Below are 26,917 nucleotides of genomic sequence, written 5' to 3'. Positions count from 1 at the left end.
TGGCCTGCAGTGTAGCTCCGCCCTCGCGTCAAAACGCCATGATGTTGAGGGCGGCCCGGGGAAGGCATGAGTTCAACAAAAGCCACGCAGGGGCAGGAGTACATGAATACGCCCGCCATTCTGCCGCCCTCGACGAAAACCTTGCTACCGCCCGTTTCACACGCTCCCCTTCGCATCAGGTACGCGGACGGCAGCTGAAACTCGCAACGAAGTGAGGGAGAGAGGGACAGGGGGGTGTGGAACTCGGAACGGAGGGACAGAAGGGGGGTCTGGAACTCGGGAGGGGGGGTAATATCTTGCTAGCGCCCGTTTCATTTGTTTCCGAAACGGGCATTTCTTACTAGTAATTTAACAAATCCTCAACTCAGCAACCAAGTTCCACAGTGTTAATCAATAGCACTAATCAATAAAAATCCATGATGCAATAATCCATGATACAAGAACTCAGTCATCAATAACCATGAATGATAGCCCATGGCACAAGAGACTCGTCTATCAGTGATAGCCTGTGGTACAAAGGCCTCAACATGGCCGTTTTCAGTTCCAAGGCTTGTGTCAGAAGTCAATAACTCTAAAGAAGTTGTGTTGCTTAACTGAAAAGATAAATCTGAGTTTATAATGTAGTCAGGCTGTACACTGATGCTGAAAACGATGCCAACAAACAATCGCATTACTATTTATTGATTAAAACTGTTGAACCTGGTTGCTGAATTGAGGATTTATTAAAGTATTTTTATTTTACTAGTTGGGGTGTTGGTGTCCGAGGATCTAAAGGTGAAGAAACAATGTGACGAGGTGATGGCCATGGCCAGAAGGATGCTAGGCTGCATAGAGAGGGGTATAACCAGCAGAAGAAAGGAGGTATTGATGGCCCTCTACAAGTCATTGGGGAGGCCCCACTTGGAGTATTGTGTTCAGTTTTGGAGGCCGTATCTCACTAAAGATATAAAAAGACTGGAAGCGTTGCAAACAAACGCTACAAAAATGGTATGGGATTTGCGCTGTAAACCGTACAAGGAGAAACTTGCCGACCTGAACATGTATACCTTGGAGGAAAGGAGAAACAGGGGTGACATGATACAGGCGTTCAAATATTTGAAAGGTATTAATCCGCAAGCAAACCTTTTCCGGAGACAGGAAGGCGGTAGCCCTAGAGGAGATGAACTGAGGTTGAAGGGGGGCAGACTCAGGAGTATTTTTTCAAAGAGAGGGTGGTGGATACATGGAATGCCCTCCCACGGGAGGTGGTGGTGATGAAAACGGCAATGGAATTCAAACATGAATGGGATAAACACAAAGGAATCCTGTTTAGAAGGAATGGATCCATGGAATCTTAGCGGAGATTGGGTAGCAACGCCGGTAATTGGGAAGCAAAACCAGTGCTTGGCAGACTTCTAGGGTCTACGCCCTGATTGTGTTATGGATGGGCTTGATTGTAAATTTTAAGGGGTTCTGATGTTAGCTTCAGAACTTTTAGTACAAGAACAGTGCTGGGCAGACTTATACGGTCTGCGCCCTGAGAATGGCAAGGACAAATCAAACTCGGGTATACATATAAAGTATCTCATACCATGAAAAATGAGTTTATCTTTTTGGGCAGACTGGATGTACCACACAGGTCTTTATCTGCCGTCATTTACTGTGACTCCTTTTGGCATTACTCCTCACTGCTTTTGCATCCTAGTCTTCTTCGTGAGGACCACATCCTTCTCTTTGTCTTCATACCATAGTCAAATTCTAACAGTAATTCAAATAGACTGGAAGCTGTTAGATTTTCTTCTGGTAGCTCTCTATCAATTATGGATGTGCCCTAACTAGGAATCCACATTCTCTGAAACGTTTGATGATAAGAGTCCAAAAATTGGATGGGAGAGATTTAGGAGTCTGGCAAGTGGAAGAAGCCCAACAGATCAATTTGTGGCTTATTGAACAGTTTTGAGCGATGGATTTATAGGCTTGCATGAAGCACCCCAAGACACAGGAGCTCCAAACGGCCCTTTGAAGCATGATATCACACTAGGCTCATATCTGAGCACCGCCAACCACATTCACAACAGAGCAGCCAGCTAACGCCCAACCCCACACTGACTCCAGGCGAAGTTGGAATGCAGTCTGTGGTAAGAAGGACTTCAGTTTGTTCTGAGAGTGGCCTTTTGGAACATATATGGGAAACTGTGAACATCCTGTCTTCACACCTAGATGTTGTAGCATTTTATCCGAGATAGACTTAAGCTGTGCTCTACTGAAAATTCAGACTGAGCATATGAACGAAAAGCTAAAAAAAAAGGTAAACAAACCCATATTCACAGATACCACCATCTCTATATATAAAACGCACCTCCAACATTCTAATGAAGCTTCCATAAGTCCCAACATTCTAAATCTGTGGTGGTGTAGATCAAAGTTTGCCCATGAGTGTTTGCCCGGCCCTCGCATCCTGTAGGCACGCAGACAGACAGGCGGCCAGCCTGAACATCGGAGGGAGACAGACAGCCACCCAACCAACCAACCAACCAGCCAGCCAACACACTCTCACACAGACAACCTCACTCTATGTCACACATACACACACACACACACTCACACATTCACTCAGTCTCTCTCTCTCACACAGTCACTATCACACACTCTCTCTCAAACATGCACACTATGATGAAAACCTTGCTAGCGCCCTTTTCATTGGTCTCAGAAACGGGCCTTTTTAACTAGTAAATCATAAATGACATCAGAGTCACAGAACAAATTAGTGACACAAGGGATGGGAAATATGAGAACAATGTGATTACACTTTGCTTGTGTTTTGGTGAACCACAATATCTGGTAAATAGTTTGTTTTGTTTATGAGCAATGAATTGTGGTTGTCATGTTGGTCCACTCGGATATGCAGAAATAAGAGTCAGGCAAGCTGTAGGCAATAGCCTTTCACTGAGATAACCTTACTACATTTTTGATCAGCTTCCAAGAGTTACACTGTTTCACCTCTATGCAAGACTTCAGACTCAAGTGATTGTTTTCCTACTAATCATTTCTATAGTGCTACCAGACATGCGCAGCGCTGTACACATTGTACGCAGGTACTTTCTTTGTCCCCAGTGGGCTCAGAGTCTAAAGGGTTTATTTTTATTTTGTACCTCAGGCAATGGAGGGTTAACCCCTAAATTCTATATATGGCGCTAAAAATTGCTTACACAAATTTAGGCACACATCCAAGCTGCATGTGCAGTTTGAGTAACATTACAATTAGTGCCAAGGCCGCATTCAATTAACGTGCTAACTGGCAACAGACTATCAAAAAACTCCAAACAGCCCAGAATACTGCCGCCAGACTCATATTTGGAAAAACTAAATATGAAAGTGCAAAACCCCTAAGAGAGAAACTTCATTGGCTCCCACTTAAGGAACGCATTGCGTCCAAGATCTGCATGATTGTACACAAAATCATTCACGCAGATGCCCCAATCTACATGCTAAACCTTGTGGACCTACCTCCCAGAAACGCCACAAATCGTCCCGCAAATTTCTCAATCTGCACTTCCCCGGCTGTAAAGGTCTAAAACACAAGCTGATGTATGCCAGTACCTTCTCTTACATGAGCACGCAGTTATGGAATGTATTACCCACAGACCTGAAAACAACTGAGGAATTAACTAACTTTCGCAAATCTCTGAAGACATATTTCTTCAACAAGGCCTACAAAGAGAATCGATGGCCCCAATAATCCACCTCACCAATCCATCCAGTTATGAAAGTCCACCTTCTAAACTTACCCGACCAATCACTTCCTTCTTCTTCCCCTTACTTAATCTCTACATATTACTAATTGTATCTGATATCCTGGAATGACAATATCATTACTAAACTATGTAAGCCACATTGAGCCTGCAAATAGGTTGGAAAATGTGGGATACGAATGCAATAAATAATAATTTGCACGCGCTTCTGGCTTTGCGCGTTCTATAACGACGTGCATTCAAATCCTTTAGCGTGTAACTGAAAAGGGAGTGTGGCCATGGCAGGAACTTAGAAGGGGGGGGGTCTACGCCTAATTTACGCCACGAGGATTTACACCAGGTTTTGTTTGGTATAAATCCTCACGCCTAAAAGCTGGGCGTGGATCCTGGCGCTATGGGCTATTTTTAAAAACGGCACTCAACTCAAGAGTGCTGTTTCCAGTAAAGTGCTCAGTGCACTTTTTTTCAGGCGCCAAAATTTGGGTGCCATTAACTAAATCTTCCCCTAAGGGGTCCTTTTACTAAGGTGTGCCGAAAAATGGCCTGCGCTGTTGTAGGCGCGCGTATTGGACGTGCACAGGTCCATTTATCAGCGTGCCTGCAAAAAAGACTTTTTTAAAATTTTTGCCAAAAAAGGACGTATGGCAAAATGAAAATCGGCGCACGTCCATTTTGGAGTCATCTACATGCGTAAAATGACGATTACCGCCTAGTTTCCGCCATGCTACAGAATAAAAATGATTTTCCGGTGCACGTAGTGGATGTGTGTAAATAACGAAATTAATGCCTGGGCCATGCAGTAGCTGGGTGGTAACTCTGAATTGACGCGTGTTGGGTGCGCATACGCACCTACACGGACGGCTTAGTAAACGGGCCCCTAGGTGACTTGCCCAGGGTCACAGGGAGCTGCAGTGGGAACTGAACTCAGTTCCCCAGGATCTCAGCCTTCTGCACTAACCATTAGGCTACTCCTCCATTACGTGGCCCACATATATATCTACACATAAACATGCATTAATCATCCCATTATTTGCCTACAGCAAACATTCAATTTCACTGTAGTTGCCTGGATGTTATTTCTGGAGTCAAGCACGTGATTTTGGCTGCCACTGTAGCCCTGTTTCAAGCATCTATGGCATGTACAGCTCACACAATGCCTCTGATAACATATGGTACATTAGCAGGGATGGCATACTTTCCAAAGCCATTAATGATAAAACACGCTACAGGTGTTGCACTTCCTGCATTTAAACAGTCGCCCGGCAACCTTGTCTCTTCAAGCTGACGACTACAAAAACGTTGTGCATGCAAGAAGCAACAGGCAGGCCCTTCATCTCTACCACAATATCACAACTGTATTTCTTTAACCTGGTTGGAAAAGTACTGTATAAAAACTCGTCGAGGACATACAGATTCTGCCTGTTGGAAGGCAGCTTGGAAGTGAACTCAATTGCCCAGTGGTGTGCTGGTGCAGGCTCGCGAGTGCCGTTTGTTAAGTTTTTAAGAATTTTGGGAGCCGGTTGTTAAAGTAGGCCTCCCCATGGCTACTTTAACAACTGACTCCCAAAATGTGGGCTTGGACCCCCTTCTGAATTCATTTTTACTTTGTTGGCAGTAATGCTGGCCCCACCAGCCAAGTAAATAGACTGCTGCTGCCCCCTGCTCCTTGTTTCTGACTCTGAGCATCAGGCTGGGACTTTTCATGCAAGCGCAAGAAGGTTCCATCATGCTGCTCAGAGCCAGAAACAAGCAGCAGAGAATGGTGGCAGTCCATTTATTGGCTGGTGGGGCTCGGCAAAGGTATGCCTAGCATGCCTGCACAAGGGAGGGGAGAAAGAGGCATGTATTCCCCCCCAAAAAAAGAATTTCAGGGCCGGCTATGCCCGGAGAGAAAGCCCGTTGTTAAAAATTTACCAGCACACCCCTGCAATTGCCTCTACCAGAGTTAGCTATGTGGACTTTTGAGTTGGAAAGACCTCAGCTTCCAGAACCAGGGCTGACCCTCCTGCATGAATAACAGTAGGAAGAAGAGACATCCTTTGGAGGGAAAATACGAGAGACTACAAATACTAAGGCCAGGAATTACATAGGTGGCGTCATTACCCCCTTTCTTTGTTAGGGAAATTAGTTTATTTAATATGTTCCTTGCAACATATAAAATAAATTAATGGTTCTGCAAGCTGAGACATTTCCAAGTCAAGAGTCCACATAGCTAACACCGGTAGAGGCAACTGAGTTCACTTCCAAGCTGCTTTCCAAGCTGTTAAATTCATTGTTCCAACAATTTTTGTAGCAGGGAGGAGGCCCCAGCTTTCCCTCAGGACATCCGTGTTGCTGCGTGAGAGGGGGGGGGGGTCCTGGGCCTCCTTAGCCTTTGCTTCTTGACTGTTAGCTGTGGAATGAGGCACATTCATGATTGGTTTAGGAACACTGGGTATTTCATCTATACAGCCTTGGAATTGGAGATCATGGGTCCTATTCACCTTGCCTACTATCTACATGCCCCATTGTCTGCAGTACCACCGGTGCCCCAAGCTTATGTACACTACTGGCCCTTGCGTGTCATTTGGTGTTAGCTCTGCCACTTTCATGGTGTTGAGCCCACCATGACTCCCTAGTTGCCACTTTGCCACAATCCAGCTTTCCCACCAGGCACTGACTCTAAACTATTATCCATCTGGGAATCGAAGGGGATTATCTTTTGCATCACGGGTTACTGGAGAATGGTTCACTCAAGTCCTTTGATTCCCTGAGAACTAAATTTCACCTGTCCCACCAGGCTGTATTCTCGCACCTGCAGCTTCAGCACTATCATGCCACAATTGATCATATATGCCTTACGGCAGAAGTATACGAGACACTGGACACGACACTGACCCTGAAGGCTCAACAAAAGGTACCTTTAACTTTCCATCACCAGCACCTCAAGGATGAGGCACCGTCCCTGCACTTGGTTCACCTGGAATGCATTTGGATGACTGACTTGGGCGTTGAGCTGCCGGAGGGCTGTCTACTCTCTAGCCTCACCCACATTTGGAGCCTGACGAAGCATTTACCACAATGGGAGTTACAATACAAAATTAACCTGTGACTTTATTATTCTCCACATTGGGCTTTTGTTATGAAGATCTACTCCTCTTCTGCTTCTCCCAAGTGCAGTCAACTGGATGCATCCTTAGGTCATGTGCTTTGGTCATGTCCTCAAATTCAATCTATTTGGCGACAAATTCTGTCTTTTGCTTCCAGAACCTGGCATTTGTCTATACCAGCTCACTCTAGTCTCATATTGGGAGTTGCCCCTTCAGAGATTCCTCACCAGTGGGGCATGGTCAGATTTCTCAGCTGGGCTGCAATGATGGTGCTGAAGGTGCTCTTGGCAGTGTGGCTTTTGGAGAAGACACCACGTGGCGGGCAGTCATGATCCATGTTTTTGCTATAGAGAGATGCCACATAGTCTTTAGACTCTACGGCGGGACGCCTGTTCCAGGTCACCTGGGAGCCCTTCTGGACTACACTAACTCCTACTGCTTGGAGTAGGATCTTGGACCTCTCATTTTACGGACATTGAGTGGCTCATTGTATCGGAATGCACAGAGGAGGAGGGGGCTGGGGGGGGGGGGGGGTCGGGCAGGGTGTACTCTACAGTGAAATACCCAAGTGTGTACACCTTTGCTATTTGTTGTTTGCCCTTTGTTTTTATTTCTGTAATCCTGTTTCTCTTCTGGAGTGTTCTGGCTGGTCATCTGGCTATTCCGGTTGTCCACTTAATAAAAAAGGTTTAACTATAAATACCAAGTCCAGGGAGTGATGTTGCTCTTTGCTCCTCTGGCCATTGCACCATTAGGCAAGGGGGGAGCGTGACTGACTAACACAGCCAATGCAGAAGCGAAGAGAGGTGCGAAACAACAGTAACAGAACCTTTTACAGGTGATGCACTGATTCCGGGTGGAACTGAAGTGGGAACCAGACCACCAACACTGCCTTTGCAAGAGGAGAAAGGGGTGAAGCAATGGAAAACATATGCCCAGGAGAAACATCAGGACCGAGAACCCCAGCGGTTGAGCTCCCAGCAAGAAAGAAAATTCCTACAAAGGACTTTGAACCCATAGGCTCTCAGACCTCAGCTCCCTGAATGAGATTTACTGAAGCAGCAAATCTCTGAAAACAGGATTCAAAGAGAGGACAGCTGTAAATGACTTTTGCAAAGAACCTCCACAATGGCAGGTGGTTTGGCAGACAACCTAACAAGAGACTGTAAATGTTGAATATTACCCTTCTTCTACTAGTGACTGTAAATAGTTGATTATGAAAAGTTGTGCTAAGTTTTTGCTTGCTTCATCCAAGTTTAAGTAAAGCTATTAAATGCAAGAAGAGTGCTGCATGAATGGACTTTCAGTGCCTTTCAGCCTCTCAGCTTGCCGGTCCCGGCTCTGTCCTCACAAAACAGTCCTAAAAATCCTTAAAATAATCCAGCCGCCTTGACGTTCACTGGGCAAAAAGGGGTTACAAACATACAAACTGGTATGTCAATAAGTCCCAAAAAATTAGGTACCACTGACTGCAATACCGTTCTGCATGTATTCCCTGTAACTGAGAAATGCTTTCATTTCATGACAAAACACCCACTTTACATCTTTCCAGGAGACCATGACAGTGCATGCTTTGTCCATCTCAGCTGTTCCCCAACATAAGAGCACAAACTGTTTTCTTTGTTTTAATTTACTTGGCAAAATAAGGGACACATAAAATAATGAGCTCAATGTTCATATCAGGAAAAAGTAGGGGGTAGAGAATTTGAAGGGAAGAGACTGCCAAACTTTTCAGCAGTTTTCGGCCATCGCACCAGGTCCGTTTGTTTCAGAAACTGAAAACGTACACTAGCGTAAACTGAACATCAACATAGAAACATGACTGCAGATAAAGGCCAAATGACCCATCCAGTCTGCCCATCCTCTGTAAACCCCAACTCTACCTGTTCCCAAGCGATCCCACCAGGGGCGTAGCCAGACAACAGATTTTGGGTGGGCCTAAGCAAGAAGTGGGTGGGCGCTGAAAACTGAGCATGTGCAGGCCCCGATATTGTGGAGAGTAGCGTTATCGTTACCATCAGGAGAAAGTCTTCAGCTGGCAGAGCTTGGGATCCCTACCAGTTACCACTAAACATGTGCTACTGTTGGGTGGGCCTGAACCCTAACTGGGTGGGCCCTGGCCCACCCAGGCCCACCTGTAGCTACGCCACTGGATCCCACATGCTTATCCCATGCCTTTTTAAATTCTGGAACAGTCCTCGACTCCACCACCTCCACCGGGAGGCCATTCCACGCCTCCACCACCCATTCTGTGAAATAATACTTCCTTAGGTTACTCCTAAGTCTATTCCCTCTTAACTTTGTCATATGCCCCCTCATTCCAGAGCTCTCCTTCAGTTGAAAAAGACTCTCTTCCTGTACATAATTGCCCTTGAGATATTTAAACGTTTCTATCATGTCTCCTCTCTCCCTCCTCTCTTCCAGCGTATACATGTTGAGGTTCATAAGCCTGCCCCTATAATTTTTGCATTCAAGACCTGGGAAAGAAAACACTGAGCTCATTTTCGCAGCAGACCAGCAACAGCTCGCACTCCAGTAACACATACCACACGGTAATATTAATTTCAACTGAAAGCACAGCACTGCTAACAAGCCCAGAAGGACTGAGCAGGACTGTCTTCTTGACATCACTTTTAGACTCTACAACTCTTTTAGAATATTTTCTTCCTAGCAGGAATATAACCCCCGATTCACTACATGGTTCCCAAATTTGGGACACAGATCCATTTGCAAATTAGATACCAAGTCGTTAATCAATTATTGCCCTTAATAGGCACTAATTAGGCTTCAAAATGGGGTGTGGCCATGGGTCAGGGGCATTTGCAAAATTTAAGCACAATGTTATAGAATGGGGTTATTTGTGCACCCAACTGCCATCAGTTGAGTGCAAGGATTCACACCAGGTCCCACTGAAAATTCACAGATAGCTGGTTATGGGGCATTTAACTGGCCAGGTGCCGATCCTGTCCAGTTAAATGCTTTTGAATATCGGGCGGGGGGGGGTTACTGTGGATCTTTCCAGCACCTAACACTGCATGCCATTTTCTGAATCCAGACAAAGAAAACAGCACCAAGGGCCTTAAAAAGAGGGACACAGTTCTTTAAATTATAAACTTTGATAAAAACAATCATTGAAGAAAGACCTGACATGGGCCGTGTTTCGGTGCTCCGCACCTGCGTCAGGGGTCACGATGATGACGGGGAGAGTATTTGTAGAGTAACTTGAAACAGCTAATAGTTGTCAGATATGCCTACAGTATATGTTCGCATATTCGGAAAAACAGTACTCATAAGATACAGAGCTAGTGCTTTAGTGGTCTCTATGAGTATAGTACACTGTACTGTGTACTTAAGTGTCCTTTTACTAAGCTGCAGCAAGAATTTGCCTTACGCTAAGGCCGTTTTTACCACGGCTGTAGCAAACCCCTATTTCCTATTTATGTCATTTAAGGCTGTGCATTGTTACTATAAGCACACAGTCATTTAAAAAGATTACTGTGGAAGCATTTATCACCACCTATTTAGGAGGTGGAAAGAGCTCTCGTGTTAGCCATGTGCTAAACAGTTAGCATATGGTAATGTAGATGCGCTGTTTAGCACAGAAACGCCCACTCTCCGCCTGACGTCTCTTAAAAATGCAAAAGATATTTCCTACATGATTAGCACACACACATGCAAAAACTAAGGTGTAACACTTTAGTGCATTCCACGTTAGGCCATGTTTGATGCAACATTTTGAATAATCTGTAATTGTTTGATTTCCTTCTACCTTACACCCAACAACTGAGCATTACAATAATCCAACCTAGTAATTACAAAAGCGTGTACAAGAACACGCAAAGCAAAAAATGGTGAATGGATCTAAAGTGTCTCAGCTGGTGGAGGCATATCCCATGGGGCGTTGCTGCTTTCCCTCTCAGCCTCCTTAACCTAGCTATGACCTGGGCTTTTATACTTCCTGGACCATGCCCTCCTATGTCACTTCCCCCTCGGGCGAGACTATGAGTTTTAAGATGGTTTTGACTCTGGAGAGTGTGATGGAGTCTACGGGATGCTGCCACGTCCCCTTAAGGATATTCCCTCACAATCTTACTTTTTTAGACTTCTGACACATGCATATACGGTAGACACAAAAATGTCCTTCCCCAGGCACAGGTCCATCAGTGGTATGGAATGGAGCCCTTCCTAATTCCATTCCAATGGGTTGACTATCAGGGCAGACCAACATTCTAGCAAGGGGAAACAGTAATAAACAGTGCTGTGATGATACATTAGTAACACTCAGTAATGTGAGATTGGATTCTCTGCAATTATGATACACAAGCAAAAAAGCCCATTTTGCGAAAAATGAAACGGACCCTAGTAAGGCTATCGTCTAATCGCCATTATGTTTTAAATTCTCTCCCTTTCCAGATCAGCGTTTCTTTTTCTATTGTTTCCTCTTTGCCCTCCCCTCTCCCCTGCCCTCCCCTCCATCCATCCATAGCCAGCAATTCTCCTCTCTCCCCTGCCTTCCACTCCATGTCCAGCGATTTCTCCTCTCTCCCTTCCCCTCCCATCCATGTCTAGCGATTATCCCCTGCCTTCTCCTCCCATCCATGTCAAGTGATTTCTCCTCTCTCCACTGCCCTCCATGTCCAGGGATTCTCCCCTGCTCTCCCCTCCCATCGCATCCACGTCCAGCGATTCTCCTCTGCCCTTCCCTCCCATCCCATCCCATCCATGTTCAGTGACTCAACCCCCACCTGCCCCCCTTGTAAGCACCCGAGTTCCAGTTCAACCCCAGCCCTCACCTGCCCACCCTCTTCTCCCACAACAGCCCTCTCAGTGTCCCGCCCTCCTCTCATGTAATTTCCTCTTCCTGCGAGGGCGGGACACTGAGAGGGAAGGGAAGGCTGGAGGCAAGCCGATTACGTAGTCGATGACGTAGTAGCTCATTTGCATACTGTTACGAACCCAGCCAGCCAGCATCCAGGGACACAGATTGACCAATTATTATATAGAGAGATTTTGTTCAGGCAACATAAATCAAAGGTCCTACTGAATATGAGTTTTCAAACCCTCAAAAGGTACCATTTTTGGAGGTCAGACACTGTTAGAGCAGTGTTCCAAAATTTCTCCAAGGGGTATAAAAATCTTAACGCTCTGGATGCAAAATCCAAAAATTGCTAGTCGGAGAAAACTAGTTTCTTCCCGTGATAGCCACACATGTTGGATTTTAATACTCACAAATAATGCTTTTAACAATTAATAAAGCAAAGATATATTAAACTATTTTAATGGCCTGATAGGTTACGTTTCTTATTTTTTTTTTTTTTCAGAGCAGCCCTGGAAAGAATATGTGGTAAAAAAAAAAAACCTCAGTAAAGCCCCTGAGTACGTCTGTAATCCACAAACAAGCAGAAGAAAAACATTAATTAGACAATCTGTCAGTAGTTCAATGATTCACCACTTGAACTCAGAAGCGCTGGTATTGGCCGTGTTGCATTAGCGTAACATCCAGCACAAGATTCAGCACTGGGGAAAGGAATGGCAGCTGAAACAGATTCAGGATGTTCATTTATTTTGCCTTCATTCCCATCCACCTCCACACAACTTGGATTGAAAAGAGAAAAAGAGAAAAAGGAAGGGTTTATAGGAAGCAGTGGGGCCAAGTTAAACAAGAATGAGATCTCTATGGCAACCGGCCATCGCATCACCAAGACTTGAACCGTCGTGAGGCGGGTGTGCTTTGCAGATACACTAAAAGGCTCCATATGCATGCAGACAAGTAACGTTTTTCATTAACCACCCCACCACCCGTAGTGATAGCAAACATGTCAAATAAATTACATTAACACCCTCATGCTGTTAGAGAAATTCAACATTCACTGAACAGCAGTAAAAGAAAAGTTGTATTGCAAATGCATAAACAATTTTGAGTTTAAACTGTTGATACTCTAATAAATCAGCCCCTGGACCACACTGGAGGTCCTCAAAATGCAGAAATTAGGCCTTACCTGTGAAATCTCTTTCCATTATGTAGTTTCCCAGTATTCCAGGACCTCTGGGAATAGTTGTGTCCACCAACCGGCAGGTGGATATAGAGAACTGAAAACTGAGCTGAGATATCTCTCTCCTGGCATCCAATCCAGCTCTTACATAGACAAGCAGTAAGGATAAATTCAGAACAAAAACAGCAACCTCGCTAACCTAACATTAACCAGATGACCAAACATATGTGGACTTCTCTCATCTCTGGACAACTGTGTAGAAAGCACCATGCAAGGTGTCAGTCATTATTTGATCCATTACTTTGCAGCGAATAAACATCTCAGAATCCTTGGGTGGGCCTCTGGAATAGCGGGAAGGACAATGAAGAATACGGAGTATCTGCCTTGTCCCTGTTCGGCCTGGGGAACTGGAACAATGGCCTAAAGTGCCAGCAAGAAATCTGTAGTGACCTCAACCTTGACTGCCTTGGCTCCCTTTCATCAAGTAGGCTGCAAGAAGAGAGGAACGACCAGGCGGGAGAACTCCAACTTGTAACCTTCTGTAAGAATATTCAGAACCCAGTGATCTCATGTGATCTCGGCCCACTCCTCCCGAAACTTCTAAAGACATCCTCCCACCAGAGGAACAGAAGAATGGGCCAGCCTCGCATCACTGTGAAGCTCGGAAAGCATTGGGTGCTTTAGTTGACTCTGAGGAAGACTTTCCATCCGCACAAAAGGAAGACTGGTGTGATTGTAAGAGCAATATAAATTCCAGAGAAAACAAAGATCTCCATGCAGCTAAATGCCCTGTCAAGCCCTGAGGATATAAAATGGTGGCTTGCTCGGTGCATGATCAGACAGAGGCTGTTCCTCACTGCCAGTCGGCCTGGACAACATGGCGCCTGTTTCTGCGCTCTCCTGCATCAAATGCGCATCGGCCCTGCCAGAGAGCTCAAAGTCCACCGGATGCTGCGCCAAATCCGAAGATGTGCTGCCACCAACCTTTTCCTCCACACCTCTCGGATTCCTGGCTTGCACACACTGAAATGCCCCGACATTGGCCAGCAGGTCCCACAGCGGGAACAATGCTTAACTGCCTCTGCGGGAGTCGCCATTCACCCCCACAGTCACAAATACAGCACAATGTGGTCCTAAGTGGTGATTCAGGATCTCTCCCCTGCACCAAGTAGAACTTACAGCCTTCCAAGCGGTCCTGAGTCAAACTTTAGTCGGGCTTACCACTGTCGGTTGAAGCTCACAATTACCCCAGATAACAAAGGATCAGGACTGATACTCTGTCCCACTTTCAACATAAACCTCTTTCTTTCTCCTTTCTTTCTTTTTTTTTTAAAGGTTGTTGTGCTGGAAAAACAGAGCTATACAGGAAACGGGAAAGGTGAAGGGAGGGAAGAAGTAAATTTGCAGGGCGTCAAAGACAGGGATCTGAGGACCTCCAGATATGACTGCAGACTCAAGTCACCTGCAAAGCTCAACTGAGGACCAGCAGACCAACTGGACCAGGAGCAAATCACTTAGAACTAGAGGCTGAAAAAAGTGTGCCCGTTCATCTGCTGGAGACAGAAAATACTGAGGAGCTTGCCTGGATCCCAAGGGAGATATGTCTCAGCTCAGTTTCAGTTCTCTATCTTCACCTACTGGTTGATGGACACAACTATTCTCACAGGTTCTGGAATAGTGGGAAGCCACATAATGGAAATCTGGTTTCCCATATAAACAGAATGTGTAGATCAAGCCTTTCTCATGGACCAAAAGGAGGGTGGCTCCATCTCATGAATATTTATTGGGGATATCCCAAAAACTAGCACTACCACTAAAATGATGCCAAAGGGTTCTGGCTTGAAAATACCCTTCCAGACAGACCCTAGACAAGCTGAGGAGTCAACAGCGCTTCTGGCACAATTGCCAAAAAGAAAGCAAAAAGAACAACCTAGGAAACATAGAGTCAGTAAAGACTACAGGCACATTTTCAATTTATATAAAAAAAAAATCCTATGTAACAAATCGTTACTAACAACCCCTGCCATGACCATAAATTCTTGTTTTCCATTGGAAGTTATCAAGGTGCACTAACAGGCGAGCCTTTACCACACACCATGACTTACCATGAGAATCATCAACCTGCAGAATCTCTGTACCATAGGTTGCTGTTTGCTGTGGCAATGGACTTGTACTGCCTGTGCGTCACCTTGCAAACAGGGATAGTCAATCAGCCAGGAGCATCAGGCCACCAAGCTGCAGCCCGATGCTTCCGGGCTGCCTCTTAAAAAGGCATCACTTATTTGTACCAGTCCTCTGCATAGATCTTCCCCAATAATGTCTCCAATTACTCCCCCCCCCCCCCCAAGGTATGCCTCCCTATCCCAAGTGGCACCCCCAGGTCCATAAAGACCCTTGCACCCTCCTCCCCCATGGCTCACCCTCACCCTTACCTTAACAAATCAGTGATGGTCAAGGGAGTGGGAAGAAGCAATTCCCAGTCTCTCCTGCACTGACAGTGCAGATCTAAAATGATGCCCAGCAAACCCTAGTGGTAGTCTTGCGTTACTACCACTAAGGATCATCTTTCCATATTAGGGCTCAGGCCACCACAGGGCCTATCAGCACACGAGGACTGACTGGACATGCTGAAAGTGCTTGCAGGAGATAAGCTGCTGCACTAAATTCCTCCCCTCCCTTCCCCCTCAAGGCCTATGAACTCCCACAATTTTCACCCGGCCCTGTGAATAAGGGTGCATAAAAATACACAGTTCCAATGCAAAATCCACACATCGCTGCACAAACACCTACAAGAACAAGTTAATTATAATTACGAGAAAACATGCTGTAACAACGTGTTATTTTGCTGTGCTTTACGCAAAACTGTAAAAACAAACAAATATAAGGATTGCTTCTCATTAATGTTTTGCTGTGCGGTGGCCCAGTATCTTTTGCATTCATGTGGGATCACTGATAGCACGTCTAATGTGGTTTGCTTTTGTTCTGATTTTTGTTTTTTTTTACACACAACAGTTTTCTCCTGCTTGTTTAGAGTTCTAGCTCTGTCAGAACCAGAGCTGGGATCTGATATCGCAAACTTGCGATATCAACTCAAGTCGTTAACTCGCGACAGGATTGTGAAAAATTACAAGAGGACCTTACGAGACTGGGAGACTGGGCGGCTAAATGGCAGATGACGTTTAATGTGAGCAAGTGCAAGGTGATGCATGTGAGAAAAAAGAACCTGAATTATAGCTACGTCATGCAAGGTTCCACGTTAGGAGTTACGGACCAAGAAAGGGATCTGGGTGTCGTCAATAATACGCTGAAACCTTCTGCTCAGTGTGCTGCTGCGGCTAGAATAGAATGTTGGGTATTATTAGGAAAGGTATGGAAAACAGGTGTGAGGATGTTATAATGCCGTTGTATCGCTCCATGATGCGACCGTACCTTGAGTATTGTGTTCAATTCTGGTCGCCGCATCTCAAGAAAGATATAGTAGAATTGGAAAAGTTGCAGCGAAGGGCGACCAAAATGATAGCAGGGTTGGGACGACTTCCCTATGAAGAAAGACTAAGGAGGCTAGGGTTATTCAGCTTGGAGAAGAGACGGCTGAGGGGAGACATGATAGAGGTATATAAAATAATGAGTGGAGTGGAACAGGTGGATGTGAAGCATCTGTTCACGCTTTCCAAAAATACTAGGACTAGGGAGCATGCGATTAAACTACAGTGTAGTAAATTTAAAACAAATCGGAGAAACTTTTTCTTCACCCAACGTGTAATTAAACTCTGGAATTCATTGCCGGAAAATGTGGTGAAGGCGGTTAGCTTAGCAGAGTTTAAAAAGGGGTTGGACGGTTTCCTAAAGGACAAGTCCATAAACCGCTACTAAACGGACTTGGAAAAATCCAAAATCCCAGGAATAACATGTATAGAATGTTTGTACGTTGGGAAGCTTGCCAGGTGCCATTGGCCTGGCTTGGCCGCTGTTGTGGACAAGATGCTGGGCTCGATGGACCCTTGGTCTTTTCCCAGTATGGCATTACTTATGTACTTAAGTTTTTTGGGGGAAGGAGGCCCAGGGATGGACTGGAGGGCCAAGTACTTCCTGTCAGTTCTCCTCCCTCCCTCCCTCTCCCCTCAAATGATACCTTTTCTGGTGGGGATGCTCAAGCCGCACGACAGGAAGAAATTCTCTGCCAGAGCTGCACCCGTGATCTCTGAAGCAGCTTGCTCAGTTCTCCAGCTTCCGACACATGCTCAGTTCAATGCATAAACAGAGTATGAACGGAAGTGCCGGCACCGGCGGCTGGAGTACTCTTCCAGCTTCCTCGCCGCTTCAGCGGTCACGGGGCACGGCTCTGGCACAGAATCTGTTTGGCTGGTGAAGCTTGGGCAGCCCCTCCAGCCATGCATCTGGTACCACAATTTTGAAGGGGGCCTGGGTCCAATGTGTGTGTGTGTGGGGGGGGGGAGGGGAACCTAGACCCCGAGGCCTCCTGTCCCGTGGCTATGCCACTGATAGCAACTACCTGGCAATTCCTTGGTTCCATTAGATCTGTCAACACACCTAGTCTGGTCACTGCCCTGACAGCACTCAGTCTTGGGTATTGAACCCGATCACTGGTACTGCCCTTAAGCGATGACCACAACTCCCGCCCAACTGGAGCTGTAATGCTGCCTCTACAGAATCCCCAGCCAACCTAGGACCTGATGCACTAAAGTCCCTAGAAAGAATCGTTCTCTAAATTTACTGTGGTGGAAATAGCAAGCGATTCTCAAAAAAGAAAATGCATGCAAATGTGCTGCACAGACTTTTATCATGCAGTTCATGCCAGCGCATGCATAGGGCAGCCAATCGTTTAAGTGTGGCTGCTATGCACATGCCCAGAACAACCCTCCACAGCATTCCACAGGTTTCATACACACATACAAGCTGCATGTATTGAGAGTCGTGTGCAACTTTTTTTTTTTCAAAGCCTCCACAGCTCGAGGGGCGGGGGGAAAGAGAAAGGCAAAAAAAGAATTGATTTATTCCTACTTTTCAATCATTGAATTTTCCACGATCCCCCACAGCGCGGAGCTCAGCTGCCTCTACCGCAAGAGAAGGCAAGAAAGAATAAGGAAAAGAGGAGAAAGAGCAGAGGAAAAGAAACCAGCACAAGCGGAGACAGCCCTCACCTACCTGCTGGGCTCCCCTCCAGCAGCACTGTCCAGGACTAGCGTCCTTTCAACACAGAAGAGACAGAAATTGCCTCTTCAGCTTACCACTGTGCTGCTACGACAGCTCCTGACCTCCCATAAAAATTTTGTCGTAAAAGGCAGGGGTTGTAGTCTATCCATCACTCGGACTGCACATCTGAATGGTAATCAGCTCCTTTTAATAACTTTGCATACCATTCCCACTGACTGCTGACACAAACAGAAAACAGCCTGCAGAACCCTTTTGTGCATCTCCCGCTGAATAAGATGCTAGCTAAACCAGCTGGAACTAGTCAAAAAGCAGGTTGCTTTCCTGGTATGTTAAATGCATCTCCTCCCTAGACAGCAGAAGTGGGGGTTCGAACTGGGGATCTTCCACCTGCCAGTGCATAGCATTTACCGCTTATACAATTGAATCAGCCCTTTTAGGGGACAAATCTATAAGTAGATGTCTCGTTTTAGATGTCCGATGCTTTACCGTGAAAGCCTATTCAATAATGACATCTGGGTGCTCAGATTCAGTTATAGAACAGTAGCGTAAACTGGTATTGGCATACCCAGAAATTAAGCGCAATATTATTTATTTTAATTATAGACCTTAGAAAACTTCCCAGCTCTTACTAAAATACAAGAGGGAGTGGCAGCCTTTCAATTGCAGGATTATCTAGAGGAGTATAACATTTTGATGACACTCAGTCAGGATTTCATATGCCTGGAATAGACTTCCTGAGCCAGTACGTCAAGCTCCATCTCTGGCCATCTTCAAATCTAGGCTAAAAGCCCACCTTTTTGATGCTGCTTTTAACTCCTAACCCTTATTCACTTGTTCAGAACCCTTATTTTATCATCCTCACTTTAATATTCCCTTACAGTGGGGGAAATAAGTATTTGATCCCTTGCTGATTTTGTAAGTTTGCCCACTGACAAAGACATGAGCAGCCCATAATTGAAGGGTAGGTTATTGGTAACAGTGAGAGATAGCACATCACAAATTAAATCCGGAAAATCACATTGTGGAAAGTATATGAATTTATTTGCATTCTGCAGAGGGAAATAAGTATTTGATCCCTCTGGCAAACAAGACCTAATACTTGGTGGCAAAACCCTTGTTGGCAAGCACAGCGGTCAGACGTCTTCTGTAGTTGATGATGAGGTTTGCACACATGTCAGGAGGAATTTTGGTCCACTCCTCTTTGCAGATCATCTCTAAATCATTAAGAGTTCTGGGCTGTCGCTTGGCAACTCGCAGCTTCAGCTCCCTCCATAAGTTTTCAATGGGATTAAGGTCTGGTGACTGGCTAGGCCACTCCATGACCCTAATGTGCTTCTTCCTGAGCCACTCCTTTGTTGCCTTGGCTGTATGTTTTGGGTCATTGTCGTGCTGGAAGACCCAGCCACGACCCATTTTTAAGGCCCTGGCGGAGGGAAGGAGGTTGTCACTCAGAATTGTACGGTACATGGCCCCATCCATTCTCCCATTGATGCGGTGAAGTAGTCCTGTGCCCTTAGCAGAGAAACACCCCCAAAACATAACATTTCCACCTCCATGCTTGACAGTGGGGACGGTGTTCTTTGGGTCATAGGCAGCATTTCTCTTCCTCCAAACACGGCGAGTTGAGTTCATGCCAAAGAGCTCAATTTTTGTCTCATCTGACCACAGCACCTTCTCCCAATCACTCTCGGCATCATCCAGGTGTTCACTGGCAAACTTCAGACGGGCCGTCACATGTGCCTTCCGGAGCAGGGGGACCTTGCGGGCACTGCAGGATTGCAATCCGTTATGTCGTAATGTGTTACCAATGGTTTTCGTGGTGACAGTGGTCCCAGCTGCCTTGAGATCATTGACAAGTTCCCCCCTTGTAGTTGTAGGCTGATTTCTAACCTTCCTCATGATCAAGGATACCCCACGAGGTGAGATTTTGCGTGGAGCCCCAGATCTTTGTCGATTGACAGTCATTTTGTACTTCTTCCATTTTCTTACTATGGCACCAACAGTTGTCTCCTTCTCGCCCAGCGTCTTACTGATGGTTTTGTAGCCCATTCCAGCCTTGTGCAGGTGTATGATCTTGTCCCTGACATCCTTAGACAGCTCCTTGCTCTTGGCCATTTTGTAGAGGTTAGAGTCTGACTGATTCACTGAGTCTGTGGACAGGTGTCTTTCATACAGGTGACCATTGCCGACAGCTGTCTGTCATGCAGGTAACGAGTTGATTTGGAGCATCTACCTGGTCTGTAGGGGCCAGATCTCTTACTGGTTGGTGGGGGATCAAATACTTATTTCCCTCTGCAGAATGCAAATAAATTCATATACTTTCCACAATGTGATTTTCCGGATTTAATTTGTGATGTGCTATCTCTCACTGTTACCAATAACCTACCCTTCAATTATGGGCTGCTCATGTCTTTGTCAGTGGGCAAACTTACAAAATCAGCAAGGGATCAAATACTTATTTCCCCCACTGTAATTTCTGTCAGCTGTTACAGCTCCAGTATACCCAGTGCAAAATAAGACAGCAGATGTAAATTCTCAAATTGGACATATTTCAAACACTAAAATGAAAATAAAATGATTTTTTTCTACCTTTGTTGTCTGGTGACTTTGTTTTTCTGTCCATCCCAGTCTCTGATTCTGCTGCTCTCTATCTGATCCCTTAACTCTGTTTCCAGGGCTTCCTTTCCATTTATTTCTTTACTTTCCTCCTTTCTTCTTCATTTCTTGTCATACATCCATAAATAAAAGCTGGGTCCTCCTCCATGGAATTGACTGGAGGAGGTATAACATGGATCCAGCTTTTGCCTATTTTCTCCATCCATGTGCAGTTTTTCTCCTCTCTTCCCTTTCCCTCATCTCCATCCATGTGCATCTTCTTTTTTCTTTCCTCCCCTCCATCCATTACCAGCACTTCTCCTCTCTCCTCCCCTCCATCCATGTCCAGCATTTCTCCTCTCCCTTCCCTCCCCTGTATCTATATTTCTCCTCTCCCTTCCCTCCCCTGTATCCATATAAAGCAATAATTCTCTCTCCATCCAAGTCAGCATTTCTCCTCTCTCCCCGCCAACCCCTCCATCCATCCATGTCCAGCAATTCTCCTCTATCTCCTGCTCTGCTCTCCATCCATTTCCAGTATTTCTCCTCTCTTCCCTGCCCTCCCCTCACATCCATGTCCAGCGATTCTCCTCTCTTCCCTGCCCTCCCCTCTCATCGATGTCCAGCGATTCTCCTCTCTCCCCTGCCCTCCCCTCTCATCCATGTCCAGCGATTCTTCTACCCCCAGCCCATCCTCCTTCTCCACTGCCTGCCAGCCAGTGAAGTGATAAAGGCTGCCAGCATCGGACTCGGCAGCGCGAACGGTGCAGCGATTGAGAGAGGCAGGCCGTGTCGGAGCTTCCCTCTGCGAATCCCGCCTATGCGGAAACAGGAAGTTGAAACAAAGTAGGCGGGACTCGCAGAGGGAAGCTCCGACGCTGCCATCCTCTCTCAATCGCTGCACCGTTCGTGTGCTGAGTCTGTAAAAAAACAGTATGTAGGGGAGTGAGAGGAAGGGTGCAGGACTCGTCGGGGGAAAAAAAGGCGCCGGTACGCCGTACCAGTGCGTACCGGCACAAAAAAAGCCCTGGGTGTAGGTGGACTGAGAGTAGGATGGTGAATTGAGGCAATGAGTTGAGGTTGGGGATGAAGAATGACTGGTAGGACTTGAGGTGCTCCCCCTTGCCTTTCTTTTACCCATAAGTCCTCCCTCTGTGGCACCACCTGCGGTGCTCTTCCTTTAAAGACAGCCTGACCAGAGACGAGCGGCCTCCCCAACCATTTTGAAAAGTTGGCACCTATGGCCTGCACTAATTCTCACGTTAACTTCTTACTGTACTTTTAATAAAAGGCCCTGAGGGCCTCGTTGAAAAAGCACTTTCCCCTCATTTGCTTTTCTTTAGGCTCTGTTTAAGAAATGTCAAGACACAGTGCAATATAGTGAAGGTCACGGACACTAACGAGAAGCCACCAAGTAATGCAAAAATGAGGCAACTGAATGCAAACAGAATTTACAGAGCATTAGTAAAGCGGTTTTCTACCAAAGTGGTAGTGTCATTCTTAAATTAAGTCCATTTTACAACATTATGTGCCACAATATCACATGAAATATTTGGATATACTTGTCTTTTGCAAAGAGAAATCTAGTTTCTAACCTGTCTGGCTGTCATTTATTCATTTCTCCTCTCTTCCACAAAGTAAGGAATATTATATGATTTTGGTGGATACCCATTAAGTAGTGGGACATATCATAATTGTAGTTATCTAGCGATTCGAGTTTCCCACACCCATCAAATACCTTTTGTCGTTTATTCTTGACTATGTATCAAATGGAAGCGGTGCAAAGAAAAGCTACGAGAATGGTATGGGATTTGCGTTCCAAGACGTATGAGCAGAGACTTGCTGACCTGAACATGTATACCCTGGAGGAAAGGAGGAACAGGGGTGATATGATACAGACGTTCAAATATTTGAAAGGTATTAATCCGCAAACGAACCTTTTCCGGAGAAGGGAAGGCGGTAGAATGAGAGGACATGAAATGAGATTGAAGGGGGGCAGACTCAGGAAAGATGTCAGGAAGTATTTTTTCACGGAGAGGGTGGTGGATGCTTGGAATGCCCTGCTGCAGGAGATGGTGGAGATGAAAACAGTAACGGAATTCAAACATGCGTGGGATATGCATAAAGGAATCCTATGCAGTAGGAATGGATCCTCAGAAGCTTAGCCAAAATTGGGTGGCGGAGCAGGTGGGGGAAGAGAGGTTGGTGGTTGGGAGGCGAGGATAGTGGAGGGCAGACTTATACGGTCTCTGCCAGAGCCGGTGATGGGAGGCGGGACTGGTGGTTGGGAGGCGGGAAATACTGCTGGGCAGACTTGTACGGTCTGTGCCCTGAAAAAGGCAGGTACAAATCAAGGTAAGGTTTACACATATGTTTGTCTTGTTGGGCAAACTGGATGGACTGTGCAGGTCTTTTTCTGCCGTCATCTACTATGTTACTATCCACCTTATAATTGAAAGAGAAAAACGCCTAGATTTCGACCCAAATCAGGAGAGACGTTTATCTCACAAAAACGAATAAATCGGTATAATGGAAAGCCGATTTTGGACGTTTTCAACTGCACTCCATCGCGGAAGCGTACAAAGTTGACGGGGGCGTGTCGGAGGCGTGGCGAAGGTGGAACTGGGGCGTGGTTATCGGCCGAGGAGAGATGGGCGCCTTTCGCCGATAATGGAAAAAAAGTATGCGTTTGTAGCTAGAATTTAGGGCACTTTTCCTGGACCCTGTTTTTTCATGAATAAGGCCCCAAAAAGTGCCCTAAATGACCAGATTACCACCAGAGGGAATCGGGGATGACCTCCCCTGACTCCCCCAGTGGTCACTAACCCCCTCCCACCACAAAAAATGATGTTTCACAACTTTTTATTTTCACCCTCAAATGTCATACCCACCTCCCTGGCAGCAGTATGCAGGTCCCTGGAGCAGTTGTTAGGGGGTGCAGTGGACTCCAGGCAGGTGGACCCAGGCCCACCCCCCCCCCTACCTGTTACAATTGTGCTGCTTAATGCTTAGTCGCCCAACCCCCCCAAACCCACTGTACCCACATGTAGGTGGCCCCCTTCACCCCTTAGGGCTATAGTAATGGTGTAGACTTGTGGGTGGTGGGTTTTGAGGGGGATTTGGGGGGCTCAACACCCAAGGGAAGGGTGCTATGCACCTGGGAGCTCTTTTACCTTTTTTTTTTGTTTTTGTAAAAGTGCCCCCTAGGGTGCCCGGTTGGTGTCCTGGCATGTGAGGGGGACCAGTGCACTACGACTCCTGGCCCCTCCCACGAACAAATGCCTTGGATTTATTCGTTTTTGAGCTGGGCGCTTTCATTTTCCATTATCACTGAAAAACAAAAACACCCAGCTCACAAATTGTCGAATAAAACATGGACGTCTATTTTTTCCGAAAATACGGTTCGGTCCGCCCCTTCACGGACCCGTTCTCGGAGATAAACGCCCATGGAGATAGACGTTTTCGTTCAATTATGCCCCTCTATATGTTCCATTTCCTTTGTTTCTCTTTTGTTTTACAGTTCCCTTTTTCACTCCTGTTTCCTTAAACTTTTTTCCTCTCTGCTATATGCCTAGGCGGTGTCACTTTCTCTCCCGGGAAGCTTCTTTCCACTGTTGCTCATGTCTTTCTTCCTCATTCTTTTTTATCCTGTACCTTTTTATTTTCCCTGCATCTCCGCTTTTTACATTCTCTCTCCTCTCCCTATCCTCCTCCCTGGCAGAAGAGCCTCTCTTCCACTCCCTGTGTACGGTCACCCGTAAGCCTCTTTCTCCCTCCGACCACAGCTTCGGTTTCCACTACAGGCATTATCTTGGCGTCAGTCCCCTGTTCTGTCTGATCTTCCATTTCATCCTCAGACTCTCTGTGTCTCTCTCCTGCGTCTGATTATCCACTCTATTCCCATTGTGGATTTCTCTCTCTCTCTCTATTTCATCTGACCTATCTTCATCTATCGTCCCCGTTCGGAAAGACAGGCACTCATTCCTAGCTGCATCCAATACCTTTTCCCTTCCTCTCCCTTGCCCAATCTCAAATTCACTTTGTGCCAGGACACTCGACATTGTGAGTTCCGTACATCAGCCGCAAGTTTTTTTTAAAATGGCAGCATAGTCTGGGATCATGGAGCAGAGCTGGATGCTAGGAGCTCTCCCCCACTACTGTTTTAGGAATGGGAAAGGAAGGCAGCATCTAGAGTATCAGGTAATCAATACAAATAAAATAATCTATTGATTACCTTTAAAAGTAGACTAACATGGCTACCACATCACACTACTCGAGGGTATCAGGGAAACTGGGAAATAGGCTCCTGCTATTTGAATTGAGTTGGGGGGGGGGGTGTTGATAAAGCATCAATACCAGTTAGGACTGGGTCCTGCAACTCCGATTATGTGTTCAGAGGTGGGGGGGTGAGAACAGAGGAGACGAACATCAGGAGTATCAGGGGCAGACATGCTGCTGTGAGGGAAAGGGAGAGGAGAGGGAGGGTAAGAAGCAGTGGAACCAGCATCCCACAGCTCAAATCGCATGCAGAGGGCAGAAATGTCAGCGTCAACGGGAATGGGACTCCGCCGACTGATAGGGCGGTGAAGGCAAAGGGCACCATGCCACCCTGCTTCACCAGAAGCAGTGGAGTTCAGATCAGCTATTTCAGTCTAGTGCTGGGCGTGGAGGTGTTGGGGGGGGGGAGGGAATGGCTGGTAGGGAAATCTCAGAGACCCTGCCTCATCTGCAGTTGTTAAGCTGATGTCTGAGAGGATTTTACCACCTGGCTTTGCCCCATTTCTAGTCACCAAAAGCAGGTTATCGACTTTTTCAGCAGATCAAATATGTGCTCCTCTACTTACTTTTCGCAGTAGAATACAAGCAATTCAGAGGGAATAATTCCAACGAAACCGAAAAAAAACCAAACCATACAAACTCACCTGCTTGACGAGAAAATCATCCATTTCATTTATCTTGAGAGAAATGGTTAGATGGGTAGCAGACAAAATAACTCCACTGATAACAGCAGCCCTCATCCTCACAGGAAGCAGTGTATAGATCACATATATGAAAAAGACTGTCCACCACACCCCCTCTGAAGCGCTCCTGGGATTCACCAACAGCACCCCGACGATCTGTACCATGAAAATAACCAGGATGACGGAGTAGCACACAATCCACATGTGGTCCTGGTGAAACCCATTCCTGTTGCATACGGCCATCAGCACTATGATGACCAAAATGGCCACCGAAAGGACTACCACATAGGGCATTTCATAATTTCCAGGGATGGAGTGGAAAAGCAGCATCACCAGACACACCAGCACAAGCACGCCGATCAGCATGGTCAGGCTGCTCTGGTTCAGCCTGAAAAAGTAACGCTGATAGAGGCGCTCAAGTTTGTCCGACTGGAACTTCTTGGACCTGAAGATCTGTAGGAGGTTGGTGCAGCAGCTTGCCATGGAGAAGTGAACTTCGGAGCTCTGGTCCTCGTCAGCCTTCACCTTTCCTCGCCTCTCCTCCAGCCCCAGCTCCACAGACTTGGGCCTCACTTCTCCATCAGGATGCTTGGGGGTGATGCTGGCTCTGTTGTTCCGGCTCTCCTCACCACGGTCCTGCCAGGCAGACCTCGACCTGAAACTCACCCTGCTCTCCAGCGTGGAGTTCTTTCCCGGCTGAGCCTCATAGTCCTCCTCGCTCCTCCATCTGCTCATCATCCGGGAGCTTGTCTTCCTGGAGGATCTGGTGGAGTACCCATTGATCCTGAACTCTGGGTCTCCCCAGGCGGACCTGTGCTCAGCACAGGCCCTTGGACCAGAAGTCCCAAAACCAGGAGGGCTGACGCTATTAGATCGAGACATGGCTTTGCTCAGCAAGCCTCTTCTTAAATACAGTGACACCAGCCAAACCACAAAAAGTCCAACCCTCACATCTTTCAACAGTCACAGAAAGCCAGCATGTTTAAAGAGTGCTTTGATAATGATGGCCTGCAAATACACCATTCACCAGCTGCCAATAACGGTGCGGTCCAGCTGCCTTATTGCCATCATTCTCTCTTAGAGATCACTATTGTGAACCGGGAATCAATTTCTTCCTAGAACCTGATTCTCTGGAAGCAGCTAAGTAATTCCACATCACTTGTAGCCTGTCTGCAGTAAATCATGTTTCCCCAGAAAAGGGGATTTGCACACTTGTCTTAAGTCTTGGTGGAGGTCTCTCAACACGATCACTTAATCTTCAGCAGGGCAGAGGAAGCTGTCTCTGATGAATCACATATGCGTCCAAGTAAAATAATCCACTTTATGAAGAAAGGGGGGCGGCAACTAGATTAAGGCATCTCTACTTAAAGGCT

At 46.3% G+C, this 26,917-nt stretch overlaps 1 protein-coding gene across 1 annotated transcript in view; it reads right to left on the bottom strand.

The window, feature by feature from the left end:
• The window catches only part of LOC115474650 (adenylate cyclase type 5-like), a 542,557-nt gene extending 516,108 nt beyond the window's left edge, over positions 1-26,449 (bottom strand). The window contains exon 1 of the mRNA XM_030210240.1: positions 25,506-26,449. Coding sequence (XP_030066100.1) covers positions 25,506-26,426 — 921 coding nt within the window. The 5' untranslated portion in view covers positions 26,427-26,449. The remainder of the gene's footprint in view (positions 1-25,505) is intronic.
• Positions 26,450-26,917: the final 468 nt, after the last annotated feature.

Source organism: Microcaecilia unicolor, chromosome 7, assembly GCF_901765095.1.
Source record: "Microcaecilia unicolor chromosome 7, aMicUni1.1, whole genome shotgun sequence".
Taxonomy (NCBI): domain Eukaryota; kingdom Metazoa; phylum Chordata; class Amphibia; order Gymnophiona; family Siphonopidae; genus Microcaecilia; species Microcaecilia unicolor.
This window is presented reverse-complemented; position numbering and strand designations above follow the sequence as displayed.